At 41.1% G+C, this 23,398-nt stretch overlaps 1 protein-coding gene across 2 annotated transcripts in view; it reads right to left on the reverse strand.

Moving 5' to 3' along the window:
• Window positions 1-356: 356 nt before the first annotated feature.
• The window catches only part of KLF3 (KLF transcription factor 3), a 35,424-nt gene continuing 12,382 nt past the window's right edge, over window positions 357-23,398 (reverse strand). For both annotated transcript variants that reach the window (XM_058722865.1, XM_058722866.1), the window contains exons 2-6: window positions 20,466-20,561; window positions 12,391-12,877; window positions 11,562-11,712; window positions 6,421-6,581; window positions 357-4,366 (exon numbers count right to left, since the gene is read on the reverse strand). In XM_058722865.1, the coding sequence (XP_058578848.1) occupies window positions 4,185-4,366; window positions 6,421-6,581; window positions 11,562-11,712; window positions 12,391-12,877; window positions 20,466-20,522 (1,038 nt within the window). In that variant the 5' untranslated portion in view covers window positions 20,523-20,561 and the 3' untranslated portion in view covers window positions 357-4,184. The remainder of the gene's footprint in view (window positions 4,367-6,420; window positions 6,582-11,561; window positions 11,713-12,390; window positions 12,878-20,465; window positions 20,562-23,398) is intronic.

A 23,398-nucleotide genomic window follows, 5' to 3' on the forward strand; every position in this document is an offset into this window, starting at 1 on the left:
TTAATACAAGGCACTGAAAACCCTTGTTGGACGAAGGTGGGTGTCATAGACAAAAAAATATTCCAAGAATGTAGCAAGTAAGTTTGTGGATTCGTGGTGGGTTGTCTACCAGTTTATGGTTTGAAGATTCCCTGTTGCAGAAGACTTTCCTACCAGAAAACCAGGGACAAACCTTCAGAGCTAAGTTCACTCATTCAGTTCATCTTCCCATTAGATTGATTTTTCTTTCCCTGCATCAACAATTGCCTATCAAAGAACGATTCACTTTGAACTTTCTAAGTGATGTCTCTTAGATGTCACATTGCTAAGTTTTGCTCTTAGGGGTCACTGCATGTATAGTAATCACATGATCTCGCTTAATATTCTGATGGTTTTATTAACAAGTATATAATACATATATTGCATACTGTATATAGTATATGAGGACTGTACAGTACAAATTTATGTTCACAGTTTGACATGACAAAATGTCATTACTGAATTCCCATCGGACTACAGAGTAGAAACAGAGAAGGTACATTAAACATTCACATCTTTAGTAAGAAAGATTACCAAAATGTTTCAGTATTTGCAAGTATACTAACGCATGCTAAAAACCTTTACCCATTCAGTCTTATTAGCTTATAAAATATATTACACTTTATTAAAAATTTCTGCATAGTTTATACAAGTATTAAAGTACTGTAAATGTAATAACCCTGCTATAGTTGCAGGTATGGTTTAAGAGATGCTAAGCAGAAAGATTACTTTGACCCTCTAACACTAAGTACATAACAGCAAAAAAAAAAAAAAAAGTGCTAGTATTTGTAAAACGTAATATTATTGTAGCCCTCGTTTAATGCATGTAAAATGGCTTTGTAAATGTATTATTTAAGTGAATTTGCGATCATTTAGAAACTGTTAACCTTGACCAAGAAGAGAATAAAGACAACTCTGAGCAACTTCATGTATAACAGCAGTTCCTTCAAGATGACTGTATATTTTCAAACCAAATTATTTTAAAATCTTAGATCTTTGAGATTGTCTTTAAAACAATCTAATCAGGAATGACGTGCAGATATACAGTATCAGCAATAAAGTCTTTCAAATTCCACATTAGTGCAACACTGATAGTGCAGATGGGTGTTTAATAAAATATACATTTACATCTACAGTTCCCTACGAATCTGTTCCAAGGCTCTTGAAACTTCCACGTATTTAGCATTTCCTTAGTTGAACACAGCTATGCTAACACATTCTCCATACCAGGTGATTTAGAATGTTAATGCCCATTTATGGTGTAGATTCACATTTTAGAACTCCAAAATATGATGGATTCAGCCTTAAACTTTCTGACTTCCCCAAGACGACACTTGGACAATAATCAAAAGAAACTCTAACAGAATTTATACAACACTAACTTCATGTTTACAGATCATTCGCATCAATTTAAAATATTGCAGTTAAAATCACCTCTGATAGTAACATGGCACATCATTAAGACCACATGTTGAAGGGCATCTTATCCTGTATTTGAGGTCTTCCACAATAACAGCTAAAAATGTCTAAGAGACTAAATTTCTCAACTATCATAGTAAATACAAATATATATATAAAAAAAGAAAAATTTGGTTAAGAGCCAATTGGTAACTAAAGTATGCAGACCAGCATGGGAACAGAGAATGGCTTCTCTGGGTTGCCTTTTCTTTCAGAGTTAAAATGGATCTGTTAATGAACTGTTACCACAATCTAAGCAAGCTGAATAGTCACGTAATAGTCTTTGCAGGGTCTTGCTTGCTCTTTTGAACAAAATTTAAATATGCCATAACAAACACATCAAATTTCATGAGAACCTACGAAGCTTTCTATTAACTGGACTCTCACACTCAAAGCTAATTATTCAAAGATGATCGACTCTACCCTTTGTTGCCTTTTTTTCCCCTACCTTCTATATGGGTTGGAACACATAATCTGGTTATCTCCATCAAACAAAAAAGTTCCTTGCATTCCAACTTGATTCTTCAGTGTGTTGTACAAGAATCACTTCTAGAAACAAACACTTTGGCATGAATGTGACAAAGCATTTACAGTACAGACAATACCTACTTTCCCAAGAGCCATTTTTATCTTTCAATTCATGTCATAGTTGCAGCAACACGAACAAAAAAAAAAAGCCCAATTAGGATGTTTTAATATTCTAAACAAATTCTGCAGTGCTTACAAAAAAAAAAAAAAAAAGAGAGAGAATCACAACCAAGTGCCAAGAAGGTAACAGATTACTTTGTGTCTCTCCACATTTCCTTTCAGCTGGTTCAGAGGGCTGATGAGTGGGATCTCTTAGGTGCACAGTCCCTACAACTAACTTTTGTTAACATAGCGCCGTCAAAGTAAGCTCCCCACGTGATTTGCAGGCCTCCAGAATCATTCACTGATGTCTTAAAAACAGTTGAACAATGTATTCCTCCCAGTTAAGGTTGTGTTGGATCCTGAGTCGCGCCTGGGCTGAATCTTCAGGATTCCATTCTCTCTTCTCTTCCATCCTTTATCGAGGGGTGAAGGCGCATTTCGTTGTATGCACCCACATTTGACCACCGTCGCCCACTTTCTTCAAATTGAGGACCAATGACATTTCTATGCATGAGTTATTTTTATTGGCATTTAGACTATGGTGCTCAAAAGCCAGCTTTTGAAAACAAAAACAAAAACAAAAAACTTCCCCCAAATAATGGCGCTATTTATCTTTAACATAAACACGAGTCATTTTCAGCTTCTTCTGACGGGATACTTGACAATGATTGATTTCCAGCTCCTTAACAGTAAATGCTTGGGAATTTTTGAGCTATTAATACGCGAATCCCTGAACTGTGGTTTTCTTTATTTTTCAGAAATCTGTCCCCCGAATGAAGGTATGTGTGCTTCACAACTAGTTATATTTACAAATAGTGTCACTCGGGTCTTAAATCGAATGAATCTACTACAGCATTAGCAGATCCTTATTTATGATATGTATCACAAACACAAATGACGGCCACCTTGGCACCTTATAGTTCACACAGAAGAGCTTCTGTATAAAAGCTGTATGATTCATTTGATATGGGAATACAGTTACTGCTCAATGTTTTCCCTGTTTGCAAAAAACCCTGTGAGTAGGTTGGGTAAAAGAAAAGGCCATCATCCATACTCTTATCTGAAAGACTTTTCTTACCATTACTGGGCAAATATTTTTGTGTCCCTACTATCAAATGCTTGATGATCCACATTAAGGACATCAGAGGAATGGAGACAGGTGCACGGACAACCCCATCAGTATCTGGCTCTGCTTCTGCACAGCCAAACACAGAGACGGCCGCTCTGGGAGAGCACTGCACAGCTAACCACACGATGAAACCTCACTGAACGAAAAGCCCCAGCCCAGGAGGAATGGCCGGCTTCCTCCTTTGCCCCCGCTGCTTCTCCCCTGACGAATGCCCCTTCGTTCAGGCTCTGTGCCATCCAAGTATAGCATCCAGCCTTTAACTGGCAGACGTCACCGACCTAAATCAGCAACTCTGGCTCACCTCCAGGGGTGGAGAGGCCTCCTTACTAGCTGCAGGCACAAAGGAGTATAAGGGACTTAATTTAGATGAAGTGATAAATCCAAGTTGACAAGCAGGATTTGTGAAGGACAATGGACCAGTTGACTGTCCTACCTGAAATCTTGCTGCACTTCTAGTTAATCTGAGGAAAGGGTCCACCCTTCTTGCTGGCGAGCACAAAATACGATCACAGGGCACAGAGGTATGAACGTCCCTGGCAAGGACTAGCAGGCTGGATACTGTATTTCTAATACATTTACTTTGACATTCTTTTGAGAAATACACGGAGGAACCGACAATTGGTTATTTTAAGTTTACATGTTCCCTTGTTCTCATTACATTAAACGTATCTGTAAGAAGGGTTTGCTTAGCATCCCCGGAAAAAAAAAAAAAAAAAAAAAAAAAAAAAGTGTTCACATTCTTTAGGTCTGACCCGTGGTAAGGAGAGGAGGATTAGAGAATATCTACTACTGACCATATGGAAGCTTGAATGATATAAATTCAGAGATTCAGGCCAGCTGAATCAAAATTAAAACGTACATGTAAAAAATGAGTTAGATAATGGGAAGGAGGACAGAGAGAGAGAGCCGGGAGAACGGGGAGCCACGTTGAGGCAGGGGACGGAGGCATTCAAACTAGCATGTGGCGTTTCCTATGTAGGGCAAGGTGGTCAGAACGGGAGAAGCTTCGGTCACAGTCTGGGCACTGGAAAGGTTTGATTCCAGTGTGTTTTCGGAAATGTCTTGTTAGTTCATCAGACCGAGCAAACTTCCATGTGCATCCTTCCCAAGTACATTTGTAGGGTTTTTCTCCTGCAAAAAGGAAAAACGAAAAGAGCTTATTTTTTCTGAGGGCAAAAGGCTATTAATTAGTAAAAATGGTGAAGCTAAGATTTTTGAGCTAAAACTCTTGGCAAATAGTATCTCCAAGGTAAGTTCATCTAAAAAAAAAAAAAAAAAAAAGCGGGCAGCGGAGAAGGATGGGATTTTAAGAGTTCTTAAAGCATAAAGCCATTGAAATCCATTCTGAGGAGCTAGCAAATAATTTTGGTTTTGCCCTCAAAGGTAGGGATGAGTACCTTAGGAAACAGCTGGTGATCTGTATTTGTTTATCTCCAAGTCTTAAAGCTACTGAGGTGCTTAGTTATATGCGGTGCTAGCATTTGTGGGATCTTTCTTACTATTTCAACAGTTTCCTAAAAATGAGAAGCCTCTATCAACCAAAAAATCTGGCAGCGATTTCAACATCTTCTCTTTTGTTTCATCGACTGCAATTATGCCTAAGTATAATGCTCTAATTCAGACATACTAAAAACACAGTAATTCCTTCCTGCCCTGTCAGAAGCCCGGTTTCTCCAGCCCTGTCCTGTGGGATAATGGTAACAGGCAGCTGAGGAACAGGAGACCCTTGGGCCAAATCTTAGGGAGAGCCAGTATGAAGGCTCTTATAAATGAAAAGTATTGTTCGTGGCAATCTTACGTGTTAATGGGCAAATGGGCATCACAAATTAATTCCCATTTACTATCACTTGTTCTCTAGACATTTTAAGGATTGACATCCCTTGGTATTTCAATGAGATATTCAGAACTGTATTGTCTGCTTTGCTTCACTGAATATAAACGCTGAGGTATGTTTCCTGCATCTAAATTCTTACTCAAATATCCGATGTCTTTTTAGTCTTAGGTTGGAAATTTGTAATGTCTACCTGTAGGGTCCCATTAATGCCCTGGGGATGCTTTTACTAGTTTTCTTGGCATTGCTGATTGGATGTTTCTCTGAACACAAGGCTATCGCCCTCAGTTCCCTCCGTAATTATACCGCGACAAAGCCTAAGAACTCAGTGGTACACAAGCCGACTTCCCCTCTGCTTTCTCTCTCCCGGGGAGTCACTGAAAACTTTACTTCCACACCACCACCACTTTCCTTCCCTTTTCTCTTCCAAATCCCAAATTCTCCCTTTTTGTAAACATTCCCAATACAAATGACTCACAGAAGGCTCAAAAACAAACAAACAAACTACATGCTGAGTTAAGGAAACGTACACAGGGGACCACTGCTGTTATACTAGAATTTCACACTGAAGGGTTTGAGGTTAGGTCAGATGAGGCCTATTATAAACATTAAGGACCAATACTGACTGCAATTAATCAGGCGGTGTAAATCGTTTGTGTATGGGTTCCTTAAGATGTTTTGCTTACAGAATGTTCAAGAGCAAACGCAGCAGTTTTATGTTTTCTTCACCCATATGATGAGTTTTTGTAAGATCCGGCTGCATGGTCGATAGTCAATACTGGACAGAATAAAAAAGACCCTAGAACAAATACGCAGGCAACAGCACAGAAGTTCCCTCAGTTTTAGGAAGACACAAATCACCCAAATATCTTTACTTTTCTTTCTTTCAACAAGTCTTCCATTTGAATTCCATTTCTGTAAACTGCTACCTTTGTTTGTTCTGCATAAAAAACTGGGTTTTGCCATTGTGAATCCGATGATGGGCAACACTGATTAAATGATGGCCCATATGAAGGCCACATCCTTGGTGAGACAGGCCCATGGTTAAGAGTCCTTTTCTCTCTGCTCCAGCAGCCTTTCCATCCCTCTCTCTGTCCCTTAAATGCAGAGTACAGAACTCCACTGCTACAGAATTAACCTTTAATCTACTGTAACTTATTACAAAAATAAACCCTTCATCACAAGGCTCATTTTTCACGATGAGCAGAGACATCTGTAGACGACTCTGCTAACTTTCAAGACGCCTGGAACAATTTCAGTATAATAACCTCTGAGAGCTAGAACGTTTGTTCTTGACGTTCCATTTTAATATTTCTTAAGAAGCAAGATGGAGTGAGTCTTATATTCCCGATACCTGTGTGTGTTCTTCTGTGCGCTTTCAAGTGGGAGCTTTTAGTATACACCTTGTTGCATCCGTCATAGTCACACCTGTGTATCCTCCGCTTCCTCTGGGTGTCCGGAGATTCCACAGGTAAAGGTCTCTTCCCCGGTTGCACTATGACTGAAGGGTGATTCCTATGAAAGCCAATGTTAAACGTAAAACATTGAGTGAAAGGCTCTTCCTTTTCTTCCGTCTACCAAAGGCATTAACGACACTAGGCAAAAACAAACAAACAAAAAAACCCAACGAAATAAATAAAAGGAAATTAGCGGATCAACCCAAGAAGCACTGCTATATTCATTCAACAAACATTGAGTGAGCACCTACCATGAGCCAGGCACTGTGCTTGGCACCCGGACACAAAGATGAATAAAAACAGGGTTCCTGCCCTCGAGGAGCTCACACTCTAGGGGGAGACAGACATGTAGATAAGTAATGACAGTAAGAAGGGTTAGGTGCTATGCTAGAGGGAGATGGAGGAGCTAGGAGAGTCTCTTTCCCTCAGTAAAAAGTTGCCTATTTATAGTAGTAGCTTGTGGCACTAAGCGATGCTCAGCACTGCGAATGTCTTTTCGCAGGCTGTCCTGATTTTCATCACTGTCCTTTAGGGAAAAATGAAAAAGGTCGAATTCCCAAATCTCAGGCGACGCCTACTGTATCTACATTTTATCCTTTACCTAATTGGCATTTCGCTTCTCTCAAAGATGACCAATTCACATTTGAGTTTCAAATTCTGGCCCTTCAAAAAAAAAAAAAAAAAAAAAAAACAGAAAAAGAAAATAATAATGATAATAACAGCACTGCTGTTTTCGCCACCTCAAACCTTTACTGGTACTGTTATTCCTGCTTGAGGGAGAATTTGGGTGCAGCGCTAGCAGTCAGGCAAGGAAGTGTCTCAGTCCTGACAATGGCTCCCAAGTGCAGCCCTGGGCTCTCACGGGACCTGGCGTCTCCCTGCCTTCCTGCGGCCGCTCACCCAGACCCACTCCTGCGTCGGCTCACCTTTCCAGGGTGGGTTTGAAATCAAATCATGTCCAACACCATTGCTCTAAACTTTCTCTTTTTCTCAAGGAATCTGGTGGAGAGAAGAGGCAGATGGGGAAGAGCTGGGGAAAGTCTGTAAAGCTTTCTCAGGCTTCCTCTGCTGATTAATGTCAGTAATTAAAAAATTCTAATCTATTCATTTGCCTTCCTAACGACTAATTACTTGATACATTACAAGCTGATGGAACTGGCCTCCAACAGTAATGAAAGACTCGTCTTATAAATTTGAATCCATAGTTCTTAAAATGTTCCAAATAACCCATGAATTTTCTGTACAAGCGTGGACGAGGAGAGAGGGAATCTGATGAGCGTAAATGCTCAAGCTTGTGAGATTCAAAAAGGATGATAAAATTTTGCCATAAAAATCAAAAGGGAGCTCCTGAAATGAAACTTGCTTTTATCTTGGTAAAAATCTGAATACATGTTCCTTATCAGTAACTTTTCCAGGCATGCTAAGAAGTAAGTGGAAAAAGAATAAAAGGGGCATTGATTTTAAGTGATTTTACTTATTCCTCACATCTATTAGTAGCAAAGAAAACTGTCAGTTTTGAGTATCACTTTACCTTCCTACCTTGATGTTTAGTGGGAGCAATACAGAAGGATAAAATAGCCAAGTTCAGATACATGGAAAAGTGAACATGAACTAGTGGGGGAGGGCAGGGGGACAAGGACTTCAATTATATAGATGTACAAACAGAGAAAATAGAGAAGTGACAGGTCTATGGACACATTGCGTTTATAAAGCTAAATTATTAATTTAAAATCCTTCAATAAAAAGAAGAGTTGTCAGTTTATTTTATTTCTAACTTTCAACCTTAATGCTGTTGATTGAAACGTTTCGTCTTCATTAAGAAAACTTCAGGAAATAAAATGCTGGGGGAAAAAGCTGAATGGTTGGTTAATTTGTATCTCCTATGCCTCTGGGATACTGAGGGAGTATCCCAGGTGACTTTGGAAGTCTCTCCCAATTATTAGATTTTATGGGTTGGGAATGTGTCTAACGGTTTCTGTGCACTGGTTTTGTCTGCCTTTTCCAGCTCATTTTGCATACAAAGGTACATTACAAGGCTGTGTGCTCCAACATCAAATCCCAGCTCTGTCACTGCGAGTCCCTGTGACCCCGGGCAAGGTATTCTCCCTGTGCCTCTCTGTAGAATGGGGACGATGATAATAATGTGATCCTAGAAAGTTGTGGGTAATGTATACAACACACTGCAGGATAACATCTGTTCCAGATGTAAATCTACTAAATATTATGGTTAATTACTGTTACTATTTTGAGGTTCAGAAACCCAATTGCAAACTTTGCCCCTACGGCTGTTGAATCTCACGAAGAGTTCTTTTGGGATGTCCCAACACCAAAAAGTGAAATCTCTGCTCAAGCTGACATCTACCTTGAAAGGTGGCATCATTCACGCCCCATTTCTAAAGAGCCAGATACTGGTGCAGGCAGGGGCTGGAGGGCAGGGTCTATAGAACTCACTCTTTCTGTACTCCCCACTTTTAAAGACACTGTTTGGGATCATTACAACCAAGAAATAAGAACAGCTATTACGTATCAGATACCTGGTCATTGTTTTGAGTTAAGCCGACCCCCTCTTAAGTTTGCTAGAAGTCACACACAATTACATGGGGGAAATCTGACCCTCAAGCTCTTCACTCTAAATACACTTCACATATGTAAAGATACAAAAAAAAAAAAAAAAAAAAAAAAGGAAGCTGATAGCCACTTGAGTGCCTTTAAAAATAATTCTAAAGCTGTAACTCTATGTCCAAGCAAATGGGTTTCCAAACTGCACTTTGTATTCCACCTTTGGCAAGGAAGGGTTTCAGAAGGCAAATATTATCGGGCCTGCCTCATTGCAATGGGACTAGGCACTTGGTTTCAATCGATTCTTTCCTGGCTAGCTGGTTTCCTATGTGGGCTGCTACTGGGCACACTCCAAGACATTACTTAATCACATCTGTGAGAGAACTGCTTAAAGACTACACGTCCCAGTTGTGGCTAATCTGTTGAATTTCTTGAGGAGCAAAATGCATTCTTGGGTCAGCATTAACATAAGCATATTACTCATTAATCATTAAAAGCCACTGAGCTTGAGATCGTCAAAAGAATCTTAACTTAAAATGAGAAAAAATATTTTCTTTCAGTAGCAGAATATAGCCTTCAAGTATTTTTCTTCTGTAATGTTTTACAATGTAATTCATAATAACCTCGACTTTGGAATAACCCTTCTTCAGTCAATGGATTCCTCTCTCTTGGGCACGTGGCTTTATTTAGTTTTACAGCATCTTTTTCATCACCTGTGCAGGAACAATGACACGTGCAAGTCATGTTGCCAGTTAACTTGCCAGAGACACCTGGCATCATAAAAAAAAAAAAAAAGGAGGTAACTCAGTCTAGAAGATGTGTCTATTTTGGCTAGTCCTTCTGTGTTCCCTTTCACCTGAGAGCAGGAGTGGGATGCACTGGTTAGATATGGACAACGTGGCAGGAAGAGCAGTCATCTGGTGACAGGAGGTCAAACCCAGGCCCCCCTGCTGTTCACAGTATGATTATAAGGCGCGTTATCTCATATCTTGGCTCATCAGTTCTCCATTTGCTCTGACTCCCACATGCTTGTTATGGGGGAAATGAAATAACGCCTTTGAAAACATCTGGGAAAGTTTCATGGGGGGCGGGGGCATTATGCAATTGTGAAAGGTAATAATGTACAAGTCCATCAGACACACTCTCTCCCTGCTGATGTGGCTGGTCATAGGATTCCATTCTCTTCTTTGCCTATCAGGGAGTAAAGGCCAACTACCTCCTCCCCCCCAAATAACTACGATTTGGTACAATGGGCAATTAACGTGACCTACTACAAAGGCACCTACTTGGGTTAACTGTGGATAGAACTAGAATGTGTTTTAAGTTCCAGAAAATAGCTGTTCGAAAGCCAGAGAATTCACATTCTGTTGCAGAATTAACTGTGTAAGGGAGAGGGGAAAAGATGACGTAGAAAGGTGGGCAGAACATTGTTTCAAGTTGGAAAAAAGTGATATGGGAGAAAGAAGATGGAAGGGTCCCGGAGGAAACAATAACTGTTGCCTTTGTACTAGGAAGCTGGTCATTAAATCCAACCTTGAAAGAGCCATAACACAAGACAATTACAAGAAAAATAATTATAATCAATAATGCAAATAAAGAGGAAACAAGGCAAGATTAAGTGACAAGCCCAAGGTCATACATATGGTGGAGAGCAGAGCTGGGATCCAAGATGTCCAATCCAAAGGCCACCTTCTTAGCTACTACAAACACAGCCTCCAGTGTAATCACTGGTAGAAGGCAAGGGTATCTATTGTTGCAAATCCCATGAATGATGCTATTTAACTTGTGTATGACACCACCACATTAGAGCAAGTTAGACCTAACACAAACTACAGTTCAGTGCTTGGATGTAGACTGACAGAGAAACCTTCCTACTGGACGGCAGTTCTGAAGCAGACTGAACATTCCAAGGGCAGATGTGATTTTCAAACACCAGAGATAGTGGGTGGGTTACTCCAATGCTTAACTTCTCTGAGCTACATGGGCAACTTTCTGTTGCCACCACTATTCCCAGGCCTTTTTTGGAGTGACTCCTTTGGGCTTGTGATGCCCCTTCGTAGAAACAGTATTAGAAGTGACAATTGGAAGGATGATGTATGTCCTGTAAAGTTTTCATGATCCAACCTTAAGTAGACTATCTGGAATACCAAATTCAATCCATATGGGGATTAAGATTATGGGAAACCTATGTACAGTCTGGAAGGATTTAAAAAAAAAAAGAATAAAAATGATTTACATGACAAGGTGGCAAAATCACGAGTAACCGATTTACTGCAAACTTGACGTAAATGTTATAAGACAGTCCATATAGTGGGACACATTGTCTTTGGAGATTTTCCCATTTTCCCAGTGGCTGCCCCCTACTGTGAGGTGTCCCTGGCAATCCACACCACACCCTGAGTTGGAAGCCTGCACTTCCATTCCAGGTCCCAAGATGCACGCTGCTACGCCAATGTCGGGTAGACCTGAACATACTTACTCTTGCAACAGTGCTTGCGGGGGGGACACTGAGTTCATTAAAGGGGGTGACATTTCTTCAGGATAATAATCTGTCCTCTGTGGTTCAATCCCAGGTTCTATTTTAATTTTTTTCTGTAATATAGGCTTCTCATAGGATTCAATTACAGGTACTAAAAAATAAAAATAGAAAAGTCACTCCATGTACAATTTACCAATCTCAGCTTTTAAAAGTTTAGTGCATAGCTTCTACCTACAATGCTGATGTGTGGAGTATCCGATTGCCTTTAGCAAAATTACGGCAGAAACAAATCTGCGGGGTGTGTTTCCCCTGACAACCACTCTGGCAGCAAGTGGCATGCATAGGAAGCTGGACTTTGAGCACATCAGCCCCCAAATGGTTCTTCCTTAGGAATTTGCGTTATCACCTTTTAACCCCATAGTCTTCTGCCTCCAAACAGCCAGTAAACGAGGCGGCTTTTAGTAACCTTTAGTTATCACCATGATCAAAGGCATTTATTAAATTAATGTCTTTTTTGGTTGGCATTCAATGAAGCAAAATATAAAGTCGGGATCTTTAGTATCTCAAAGTTGACAATTACGCGGTAAAAGTAACCATTTCATGGCATTCATTAAACAGCCTGATTCTTGGGAGCTCTTCCAGTATCAACACTTGCCCCCCCTCCCCCAACAAAAGGAAACGCCTCAGGCGGGCAGGCTCTAAGGGGAATGGCTCCTTGAAGAGTACAGGGGCGCTGTCGCTGCCTCCTCTGTGGCCCCGCAGAGCCAGCCGGTGGGCGCAGACCCCGATGCTAGGCGGGAGCCGCAGAGATGTCCCCAGTGGCGGTTACCTTGCATGCTGCTATTTGAGTTTTCCATCTCCTCCGACAAAGAGACCATGAGCGGCTGCTGGAGGTGGCTGGTGTACATGAAGGGGACCGGCTGCACCACGACAGGCTGGATGACGGGCAGGATCCCGGGGCTGCGGATGCCGTGCCGGGACAGGGCGGCGGCCATCACCGGGGGCATGGACAACGGCACGCCGAAGGGCTGCACGCCCGGGGGAGGCGGCGAGTACTTCTTCATCGGTGGGCTGGAAGAAGGCATGCTCAGGCCAGGCGAGGCTCTCCGGTGCGAGGGCTGGAACTTCAGTGAGGAAGGAGAATTCCCCGCAGAGGGTGGCGAACTCCGCTTGTTCACGGTCAGGTCCACTGGCTCCATCTGCATCCCGTGAGACAGGGCCTCCGGGGTCTGGAAGAACTTATCAGGTAACGGCGTGGAGTAGATGACTCCGTACTTGTTGGGCTTCATTGACTCCATGTAATTAGATGGGTACGACTATTGGGAAGGAGAAACAGAAACGTACAAGCAGTGACACAGGTGCATTCGCCTGAAACATGAACTAAGACAAAAATGTGCAAGAAGGTGCTCTCAGTTACATGGACCTCCAAAAGCGGTTTACATTTAGATACCGACCCTTGAAAACGCTAGGAGGGGGCTGGTCTAGTACACTTTAAGGTTAATGGGATAACCGTGAAAAACCTCACATTTAATTCTAAGATGTTTCCCATGTCAAATGTTAAGGTTGAGGTTGACACCCGGCAAAATTCTGAAACAGGTTATAAACAGAAGACTCGTGGGCCTTTATCGGGAGAAGTTCCGTGTTGGGGTTCACCAACAACCAGCCAAGCCAATGAACCTTGTTGCTTTGCTGATGGGGCTTCTGGGTCGGCAGGAAATGCTCTCCATCCTTCACCTCAGCAGGGCATTTACAGTCTCACGACACACTTGTGTATAATATGGAGAAACAGCTGCACAGTAGTACCTTTGGGGGCGGGGGGCTTTAGCTGGTGACCGACCATGACTAGAGTGACCACAGTCCTGGTTTTCCCGGGATGGTCTGTGGTCTGGTTTTAGCAGTAATAGCCCTACATCCCAGGAGACACTGCAGTCCCAGGCAGTCATCCTCCCCACCTATATTTTGAAGGTCACCCACCACAGCGTAATCATATCCATGGCCCCAACGCATTCAATGGTCTTATTCCAACAGTTTGAATGAAGCTGAAGGTGACTTGATTTCCAAATTTGTGCGTGACACAGAACTATAAGAAACAGCTAATATGACACAAACAAGGTCCCGTGATGCTTGAAGTGACTTTGACTTGCACACAAACCAAGGCCCAGTGTCTGTACTTCTATACCTTGCTACCACCTCATCAAAAGAGGATGATCAATGGTCTGTTTCCTCCAAAAAACTAAGGTCTGTCTTACAACTGACCTAATTTATCTTTAAATACCTTTCTCTCTTATGGATTCAGAATAATGGAATATTACCAACTTTAAATACAAATCAATCTTAATCATTGCATACTATGGGTGTGGTCCTTGGCCAGGGAATTCACTAGAGTTACTTTAAAAAAAAAAAATGTTTTTTAAAGTTTATCTACTGATATTTTGAGAGAGAGAGAGAGAGAGCACCAGCTGGGGAGGGACAGAGAGGGAGAGAATCCCAAGCAGGCTCCCCACCATCAGTGCAGAGCCTGACACAGGGCTTAATCTCATGAACCATAAGATCACTGCCTGAGCTGAGATCAAGAGTCGGACACTTAAGCGACCGAACCACCCAGGCACCCCTACTAGAATTACTTCTATTCCTTAACTAAACTTGAAAAAAAGTCTTTGTTGTCGGATGCTTTTTAAAAAATTAAACTCAATATAAGCTATTTCCTTTACTCGTGGGTATTTTAGGGAAGCTGAAATTTTTAGTGATAACATGTCAAGTCCATCTGCAGAAAACTACTTGTATTTGAATATTGTATAGTGAAAGTGATCAGCAACATGTTATGCCTCTCTTCCAGCTCTAAAAGCCTATGCATTCCAGATTCTGAGGCAGTACCAGCTCATGATGCAACCAAGAAAACCCACCAATGGAGCTTAAATGCATGATAAATTTCTGGGCTACCCCAGTCCCCCAGTGGCCACTATTGTGAGTTATAAATAATTGTGGGTCAGCAGTGGTGTTTTTTTTTGTTTTTTTTTTTTAACTGGGATTACTACCGAGATCACATCCTTTCCTTTCTGGGACTCCACAAGTGAAATCTCCACCTGGCTATGCATCAGAATCCCCAGAGCTGCTTCTAAAACTCCCTTCTCCTGGGCAGCATGGGACCTGGCAGTATTTATCTTTATCTGCTTTTGAAGTCAGCTTCTCATCGTTAAGATTATGTGTTTTGTTCTCCTGTCCCTTCTTTATCCCTGCCAACGCAATCTCTATAATCTCGTAGAGCAGTGATTCTTGCAGTATGATGCACGTCTCTCTGGGGGTACCGAAGATACTTCGAGAGTACACAAAAAATACACAGTGCTTTAAAATGGTTACGTGTTTATTTAAATGCGCAAGAAAAAAAAACTTTTTTTTACAGTAGCGATATAAACTTCCTTTTCAGAAAAAATTTATTACGTTAAAAAAGCAATTCTGCAAAAAAGAGGGCAAGAAAAATTACTAAATATTAAAAGTGCAGGTGCCACGAGGATATGGCAAAACTTGTCAAGGTGACATTGAACACCCGTATCCTAGGAGGTCGTGAGGTTAAAATTAAAATTGGATTCAATGAGATAAGGAGCTTAACACACACTGTGGTGCTCGAAGTCCCTTCTCTTTCTAGACAAGGAGTTGCACTATAATGCATCTGAACTTCCCAATCAGGGCTTCTCAAACTTTACTGTGCACGAAGTCACCAGACGATCTTGTTAAAATGCAGATTCTGAATTTCTGGGGAGTGGCCCTAGGTGCATAGACCCCTTTTGAACAGCACGGCTGTAAATGATAAAGAGATACAGAATAAAACCACTAATTTCTAGTATGAAAATTTGGTAAATCATTCAAATACAATTTAAAAGGGGAAAGAATTTTCACTGATAATACTGCTTAAAAACAAGGATGTGGAAGGATATACAATCAGGAAATGCAAAATATGTAAGTGGTTGTCTTTAAACGTTTATTTTTGAGACAGAGAGAGACAGAGCATGAACGGGAGAGGGTCAGAGAGAGAGGGAGACACAGAATCTGAAACAGGCTCCAGGCTCTGAGCGGTCAGCACAGAGCCCGACGCGGGGCTCAAACTCACGGACTGCGAGATCATGACCTGAGCCGAAGTCGGATGCTTAACCGACCAAGCCACCCAGGCACCCCTAAGTGGTTGTCTTTAAAGACAGCTTTGAGTTAGGTATCAAGAATCAAAAGGGGAAAGGATCAAAAGGGTTCTTTAGAACCAGGCACACATAAGTCCACCAAAGGTGAGAGACCCAAACATGCAGCCATAATAATATTAAATACATTTACATTTAAATATTAAAATAAAGAACGTTAAGAGGTACAGATTCACTAACAGAAAAAAAAAAGAAAAGAAAAGAAAACAAATTCTAGTATGTACAATAAGGGTTTGAAGACATAATTAAATACAGGGGGAAACGATTTCTTCTGGTTCTCAAGGTTAACATGCCTTCTATAAATCTCACTGGTGCTAGAAACAAAAATTTAGGAAGTGGAAAGCATTTTCCCAATTGTTTCTACTCACCAAAATGTAGCTGCTCCCATATTTTCAGCCCTATTTTTCAAAGACCTCCCTATGACCTAGATTTTAATGCCAAGTTATTGGCAGTTAAATAGAAAGCAAAATGAGGACACACTTTTATTGCTGTCATTGCTGGGTTTTTTTCTAACTGTGAGGTGAGTTTAAGGAAAGTAGGAATTTAGAACCTGGGAGATTTGCAAATTTAATAATATTCTCAGGTTTCTCAAGCCATAAAAAAAAAAGAGAAAGCCATACATAAAGCCCAGTTTTAGAAACATTATGCACATTTCTGCTGAGTATGCTCTCCAGTGAATGCCCCCCCACTCCATCCCCCATTCCGATGTGATGGGCAGTGTTTGCAAGGCTATGGGGCCAAAAGGATGGGGGTACACATTTGGATACACAACAGAGTACACAATTAACTCTCTCCAGTCTGACCGCCTTGTAAAAGGGTTAAGAAATGTGGTTTCTCAAACCATCTCACTAGAAAATTCCTTAGCAATGTTCATCAGAACCTTCTATAGGACGTGTGTGCTTTACTTATTTGGGTGGAGCACACAAGCTGCTACAATCAGCCTGCAGCAATCTGGTTCTCCACAGCCTAAGGACCCATCCAGGGCTTGCTGCGGGTGTGTGCCTTAACTGAGTACACCCTGGTAATAGTTGCTTCTGCTCTGTTCCAGACCTTTCCAGGCTTCTAACAAAGCAGTGCAAATAAGTGTCGCACTAGCACCAAATCCAAACAGGAGGCAAGTGCTGATGAAGTAGAAAAGGCTCCTCTGGCCACTGATGGACACCCAATGCCCCGGTGCAGACCTGCTCACCCAAGGATGCCTGATATGCTGGAGCAGAGCAGCCTGCAGACCAGACTCTGGCAAGGGTCTCTAGGACCTTCTGGCCCTCACTAGGGGTGGCTGTGGGTTGTACTTTCTGAGTTGTAACTGACATTCACGTGTTCAAGCCGTACACCACATGTAATTCATTTGAGGATCGCTTCCTCTCATTAGAATGAGAGATGAGGGTCTGGCATGGGTGCTCACCAAACACTTGATGAATGAATGAAGTGAATTAATGCACCCTCTGAGCAAGTTTTTACTACTGTCAAGACTAAGGAAAGTATCAGTTCTTTTGATTCTCCAAAATAATGATTTTAATTGTGACGGGGATAAAGGCACAGGGTTTGGATGATTTTTCAAAGCTATCACTGTACTTAAGTGAGAATTTCAGTCATTTCTTGTTTTATGGGGAATGGTTTTGGTGAGTTTTCCATCCCAAGACAGTTTAAGTGGATGGGGTGACTGCACGAAACATGGATGGAGTCTCTATTTCACTGCTCATTAATATGAAAAAAAAGAGTGAACATCCGTGACAGGGCAATGGCAAGTCAAAGGCATCTTCATACCAAGGGTGGGGTTCCCAGTGCAAGAAGGCGTGGTGCGTGTATAAACAGACACTCTGGAAACAGCAAATGTCATACCCTTCTATGCAAACAAAAGTAGAAAGCTCTCTTTCTACCAGGCTCAGAAAAGTCATGTGTTTCTGTTGGAACAGAACAGAGGCACTACTGATTTTAAGTACTTCTCAACCTGGAAGGAGTCTGTTAGAGGGACAATTTTCATTACAAGAAAAAAAAACAAAAAACAAACAAACAAACAAAAACAAAACACTTTCTTTCTTCAAAACTAATCTTCCTATAGGGATAAAATATGAAAATACTTTTTAAAACTTTGTCTTCTTTCTCACTTGCTGAATTAAATTAATTTTCAACCTTCTTTGAAAGTGTACTCAAATGCTTTCAAGAAAGCAATTTCTTTTACATGTGCATTCTATATTCACATGCCACCTCGTATTCTATACGTGATCATCTCCAATTTTACAAATTAAAAAGAAAAGAGGCTCCAGGAGTTGCTGGTGGTTTGCCAACATCGCATCGACAGTAAGTAGCAGAATACAGCACAGGGTGGGTTTCTACTCTGTTCCTCATTCTTGCAAATTTTAATAGGGCAATCCAAAAACTTAGCGTTTGCCTCCAAGCACAAGGTTTATTAGCAGAGGGCGGCATTGAAGGCTTCTATTTCACTAAGAGAGAAATGACACTTCCTTACTTTCTCTAAACTGTAGCAAAATGCCAAATAGGTAAACAGCCTTCAGGTCAAAGGTGGAATAAAAAAATTAAAAAAAAAAGGAATAAAGGAATAATAAATTAGGTTTAGCACACTCCACCTACAGAGGCAGGAGAGATAAAATTTGAAGATTCCAGAGTGGAAACAAAAGCTTTTTATTTAACTTTGTTAACTAAAATAATAACAACATCCCACTCCCCCAATGTTTCCACTAACTGAGGTTTTGCTGAAGCAGGAAAAAGAAATTTCATTGTAAGGACTGACACTGACTTTTGGTTAAAAGATCTAATTAAATTCTCTAAGTGCTAGCTGAAAGTGTAAAACTAGAGACCATTAATTGCAAATTTCCTTCTACATATTTTAACTTCATATATTTATATAAGTTACAGCATTATAACTGTTACTTCAAATTCATTTTATTTCCTTTTTTTTCAGTCAAGTGCATTTCCTTACACTTAATTATATCACACCAACTTAGCAATGTGGATCTTCATTTGAGCTTTAAATTGGCTCTTGAGCCATATTTTCATGCCTGATTAAAAGCATGGGAAGTATACTGAATATTAAATGCATCAAAGATGGTTCTGCATCATTTATAAAATTAATCATCTTCTCCAGTACTAAAAACCTATTCATATTTCAAGGATATAATTAATAGGGAAGTTTTACACCTCAATTTTCCTCCAATGTGAAGCATGCAATAGTTTGGTGTAAGGGGTTGATGAATACGGGGACAGCACGAAATAACATCAGAAGTCAATTTACTTTTTTGATTAATGAAGTTCTTACTGCTCGGTTATTATCACATTCAGACACTTGGTTATCCAGTTATCATGCTGGAATGTAAATGTTATCTCCTTAAAGCCACTTGGACCTAACTTTTCATTGTACACAGTGGTAAACACTTCACTGGCTTAGTAATATCCATGGCAACTCAGTTCCAAGGGCCTCCGAGTGACCCCTGTGTCTTGTATAAACATTTTTGGCAGGAGCCTCGGCAGCCGATGCATGAGGATGATCTAATTTTGCAAGCGTGTCATTACCAACCTTCAGATACACAACGCAGGCCAAGTTTTTCCCCTTGTGACTATTTTCCAAGCCATGGAAGAAAAGAGCCAGGCACAGTGGGAGCACTGTCTTGTTACTTCATATTCACTCAACCAGATCACCGTAGGTGGACGCCACCCCCTGACTCAAGTCCTTGGACCCCTTTCTGTCCTTGCCCGTGCCCCATGTTCACAGCACCAGGGCTGTACCTACGGAAACACCTGGCCAAACTCCTAGCCACCTGCGGGGAGAAGCATCTCGATGGGCCGGGCCCACAGGAGGCTAGCTTAGCACAAAGGTGTTGAAAGACACACGGAACAAGATTCCCTCCCAGCCAGACTCTCCCAAGTGGAAAGGAATCCCGTTCTCCCCACCAAGTTCTCTCCTTCGCTAGCTTCTCCTCAGCCATCTCATACAGTCACAGCTCAGCATAGCTGCTGTCATAGGTTTTTAAGCAAATCTTTTTATTCTGAATGCATTTACATGCAGGAATGAGGACTTTTTTTTTTTTAGGTTTCATCTTTTTAAATCAGCTCTGTGAAGGACATGCTGAACACCAAATGAGACAAACTGGAATATTCTTTTTCTTCCTGTATTAAAAAAAGGACATTCACCAACATTTTTAAAGAAACTCTTCTTTCTATATAATTGGGGTGATCTTCAAAAAAAAAAAAAAAAAAAAAAACCTCAAAATAATCATGTTCTTGATGCAGATTTCTTACAAAAGTACATTCGAAAATTGCTTCCTAACCATGATAAACATTGAGTACAGGATTTTTCTTCTTTTTTAATGTCCCCAGATCCACATTAATTTTTAAAAATCAGTCTGGCTGAACTTTTTTTGGCTGAAACCAATAATCCCGAGCCCAAACTGAAAAGCTGGTAACTGAGGAGTTTCTGTAAGTCTACTTCTGCAATGACCAGATTCGCCTATGACCCAAGTTCGGTGCGATCACACCCTGAGGAGCGTTGGGCACAGGTCTTGAGACGTGGATCTCATTTATACAAGGGCGCACGGTTGCTGGGGGGTATTTGCTCCACTTACTCCCTGAGGCTTTCAGAAAAGTTTGTTCACCAAATGCCTATCAAGTGATGAGTAACTTTAAGGAATAACACAACACACGATAATGTTCTTGCCACTTGGAATAAATAAGAAGAGGTGTTCAGTTTTGGAAAACTTACCACGGAGACAGGGTCCATGGCCTCTTGCTTGACAGGGACTGGGTCAAACATGAGCATTCTTTTAGTTAAGCTTTCTAGGGTGCTCTGGTGTTTGGCCTAGAAAACAAAACAAGGTGTCCAAATAAATCCCAAGGTTACCTTAATATAAACCAGTAAAAATAAAACATAATATTCCTCAAGCCCCTTCTCTGCTCCTTCCTCTCCCCTAGCCCCGGAATGGCTGGAATTTATTTTCCTTACCTATGAAAGATGCCATTTTACATAATTAAAACCAGATTCCATGGTCCTAAGTAGATGAGAGCCAACTGGCATTTCTAACTCAAATACATAAACCCTGACATTTCTGGAACAATACGTACAGCCCCTTCTGAGCAACAAAGCTTGCTTAACACTGCTGTACAACTCAACAGAAGTTCACATGACATATGAACGTGAAACATTTTTCCTTATGTTCATTACAGAAAACTCAAGAAAAAAAACAAGACAACCAAAAGAAAACCTAGAACCAATCATCATTGATATCTTTGTTTTTATCCTTCCAAACTCTCTTTTTAAAAGGATTGTAATATGCATGCTCATAATTTCACTTGACAACTGACTGGGCAAATGTTTTTCAGTAAAAACATTTGATGGTTCCGTACCATCAAATTCCGTGTGCCACTGTGCGAACAGATCAGGTTATTTATATTATCCCTTTCTGTCGGGCAGTTAGGTTGCTTCTAAATTTTTGCCATTATGGATGGCAGTGTCTTCATACTCATGTCCTGCACATTCTTAAATGGGGTAAATTTTACGTAGGGGAATTCTTGGATGAGAAGCACGTATATTTTCCAAACCATTTGATGTATCATCCAGGAAAACTGCTCTGCTATTCCCACAAATAGAACCCATTTCCCAACATGCCCACCTGTAATGTGTATTACCACTCAAAAAAATAAAAACTGCTAGTTTGTTTCAAACAGCAAACTATTTATATTCGAAATTGATGTGATTATTCAAGTTGAATCTTCTCCATCTTTATGTAGCACCTGCATGTCTCCTCGAGTGAAATGCCTATATTCAGGTCCCGAGCCGCCCCCCCAGCCCCCCTGCCCCTTGTTTTCTAAGCACGTTTCACACATGAAGACTGTTAGTCTGTATTCACTCCAATTCCTCATTAGGAAATAAGCCAATCTTTAGCCTGATGTAAAGGAAATGTCCATCTTAATCTTGTCTGGCCTTACTCTTCTCTTCTACTGTTATGCTCCTATTATCCCTTCCCTCCTGTGTTCTGGACTGGTTCACTTCGGCACTAATCGACATCAAGCCAACCCCTTCCCCACAAGACAAGATACTCAGTCTGCACAACATACAACTGCATTCCATAGCTTTTGGAATCACTGCCTGTCTACTACCCAGATCTTCAACAACCTGCTTCAGGCACCTACTATTCAAATTTGGTTTAAGGGTTCAGAGCTTTGGTTAAAGGCAAGATCTTTATTGGACCACTTTGGTTCGGGTCGAAAAGTGAATTAAGTTCCGGACTGCATTCTACCTGAAAAAGCTGCAGAAGTCTCTAGTTCTAGGTTACTTCCTGTATTTCCGTGTTAAAACTCCCCATTCCCACCCCAACTTCCACGACAGCGGTCCTGTAGTGCGTCATATCCATGTACGCTGCGTTATACTAAGAAACCTTCACGTACAATTATAAAAGTAATACTGTGCATTCTTAGTGCTCCCTTGCTCTGTTGAAGAAACACTGTTCTGGGTCTCATGACAACACGTGAGTCTCATCGTTAACTCAACATAAGGCTCTGACTTCGAATTTTATTTTCCTGCATCACAGTATGTATTATAATCTGTGAACACAATTTGATACCAGGCTGCTCAAATCAATGGTGCTAATACCCTCTTATGTGTGCCAGCAAAAACAAACCCCAACAGCCAGTGAAAAATGGATGATTTCATAATGAAGGATGAAAACCCCTTTTGTGTCTTAGGATCTATTATTAACCAGTTCCCAGCCTCGCAGCTGCAGAGATGGATAGGGTTCTAAGAATCGCTGTCCAGTGCCTCGCAGTGGAAACAAAGGATGTGAGATCTCCTGCTTACATCAATGAGGTCAGGTAATTCAGCGGCCCTGACCCTTGGCTGGCCACCCCTCCCCCAAGCCTTTTAAATTTAATTTACTCTTAGGGATTCATCCACTCTACCAGAGGGTATCTCGATGAGAATCCTTCTAAATAAAAGCACTCTTCTTCTCAGGTGCACAGTGAAAAAGCCCTGTTCTCCAGATTCAAGCAGGAGATGTGCCTGAGACCTGCCATAGGACTTAGACCGGCCATAGGACAACCCTTCTCCCATGTTAAAATGTAGATGACCCCTCCTTTACCTGTAATGTTTTAGGAAGATCAAATGAAATTTAAAGCAAAACATAACTCTTTGTGCTGTGAATAGTTTCTACTAACAAATACGTACACAGGTTTTGGATACACATGCTGTATACATGATACTAAATCTGTTGGTTCCAACTTCTGGAGCAATGCCAAGTATTTGCCTCTTTGCTAAGAGACCTAGCCTTAGAGATCCGTCCCCTCCACCCTTAAAAAAACTCACACTGAATTTAGTTCAAAAGTGACTAGCTGCCTACATCCTGCCTGAGGTCACATGAGACCTTGTCACTTCCCAGCTGTACTACTGCAATAGCTTCCCAGCACGTGCACGCCTCAGGGTACCTTACCCTCTTGACTACCAGCTAAGAGCACACAATGGCATCAGGAGACGGACTCTGGGTCAAATTCTAATGCCACCATTTAGCTCATAAAGCCTTTAATGACTTTTCCTACTGCCCACAGCAGTGACGACTAAATCCATTTAGAAGTGAATGACACATTAGCCTACTATATCTCTTATCATTTCAAGACATTGTACAAATCACTGGCATTTTCAATTTT

Source organism: Neofelis nebulosa, chromosome 3, assembly GCF_028018385.1.
Source record: "Neofelis nebulosa isolate mNeoNeb1 chromosome 3, mNeoNeb1.pri, whole genome shotgun sequence".
In the NCBI taxonomy this organism is placed as follows: domain Eukaryota; kingdom Metazoa; phylum Chordata; class Mammalia; order Carnivora; family Felidae; genus Neofelis; species Neofelis nebulosa.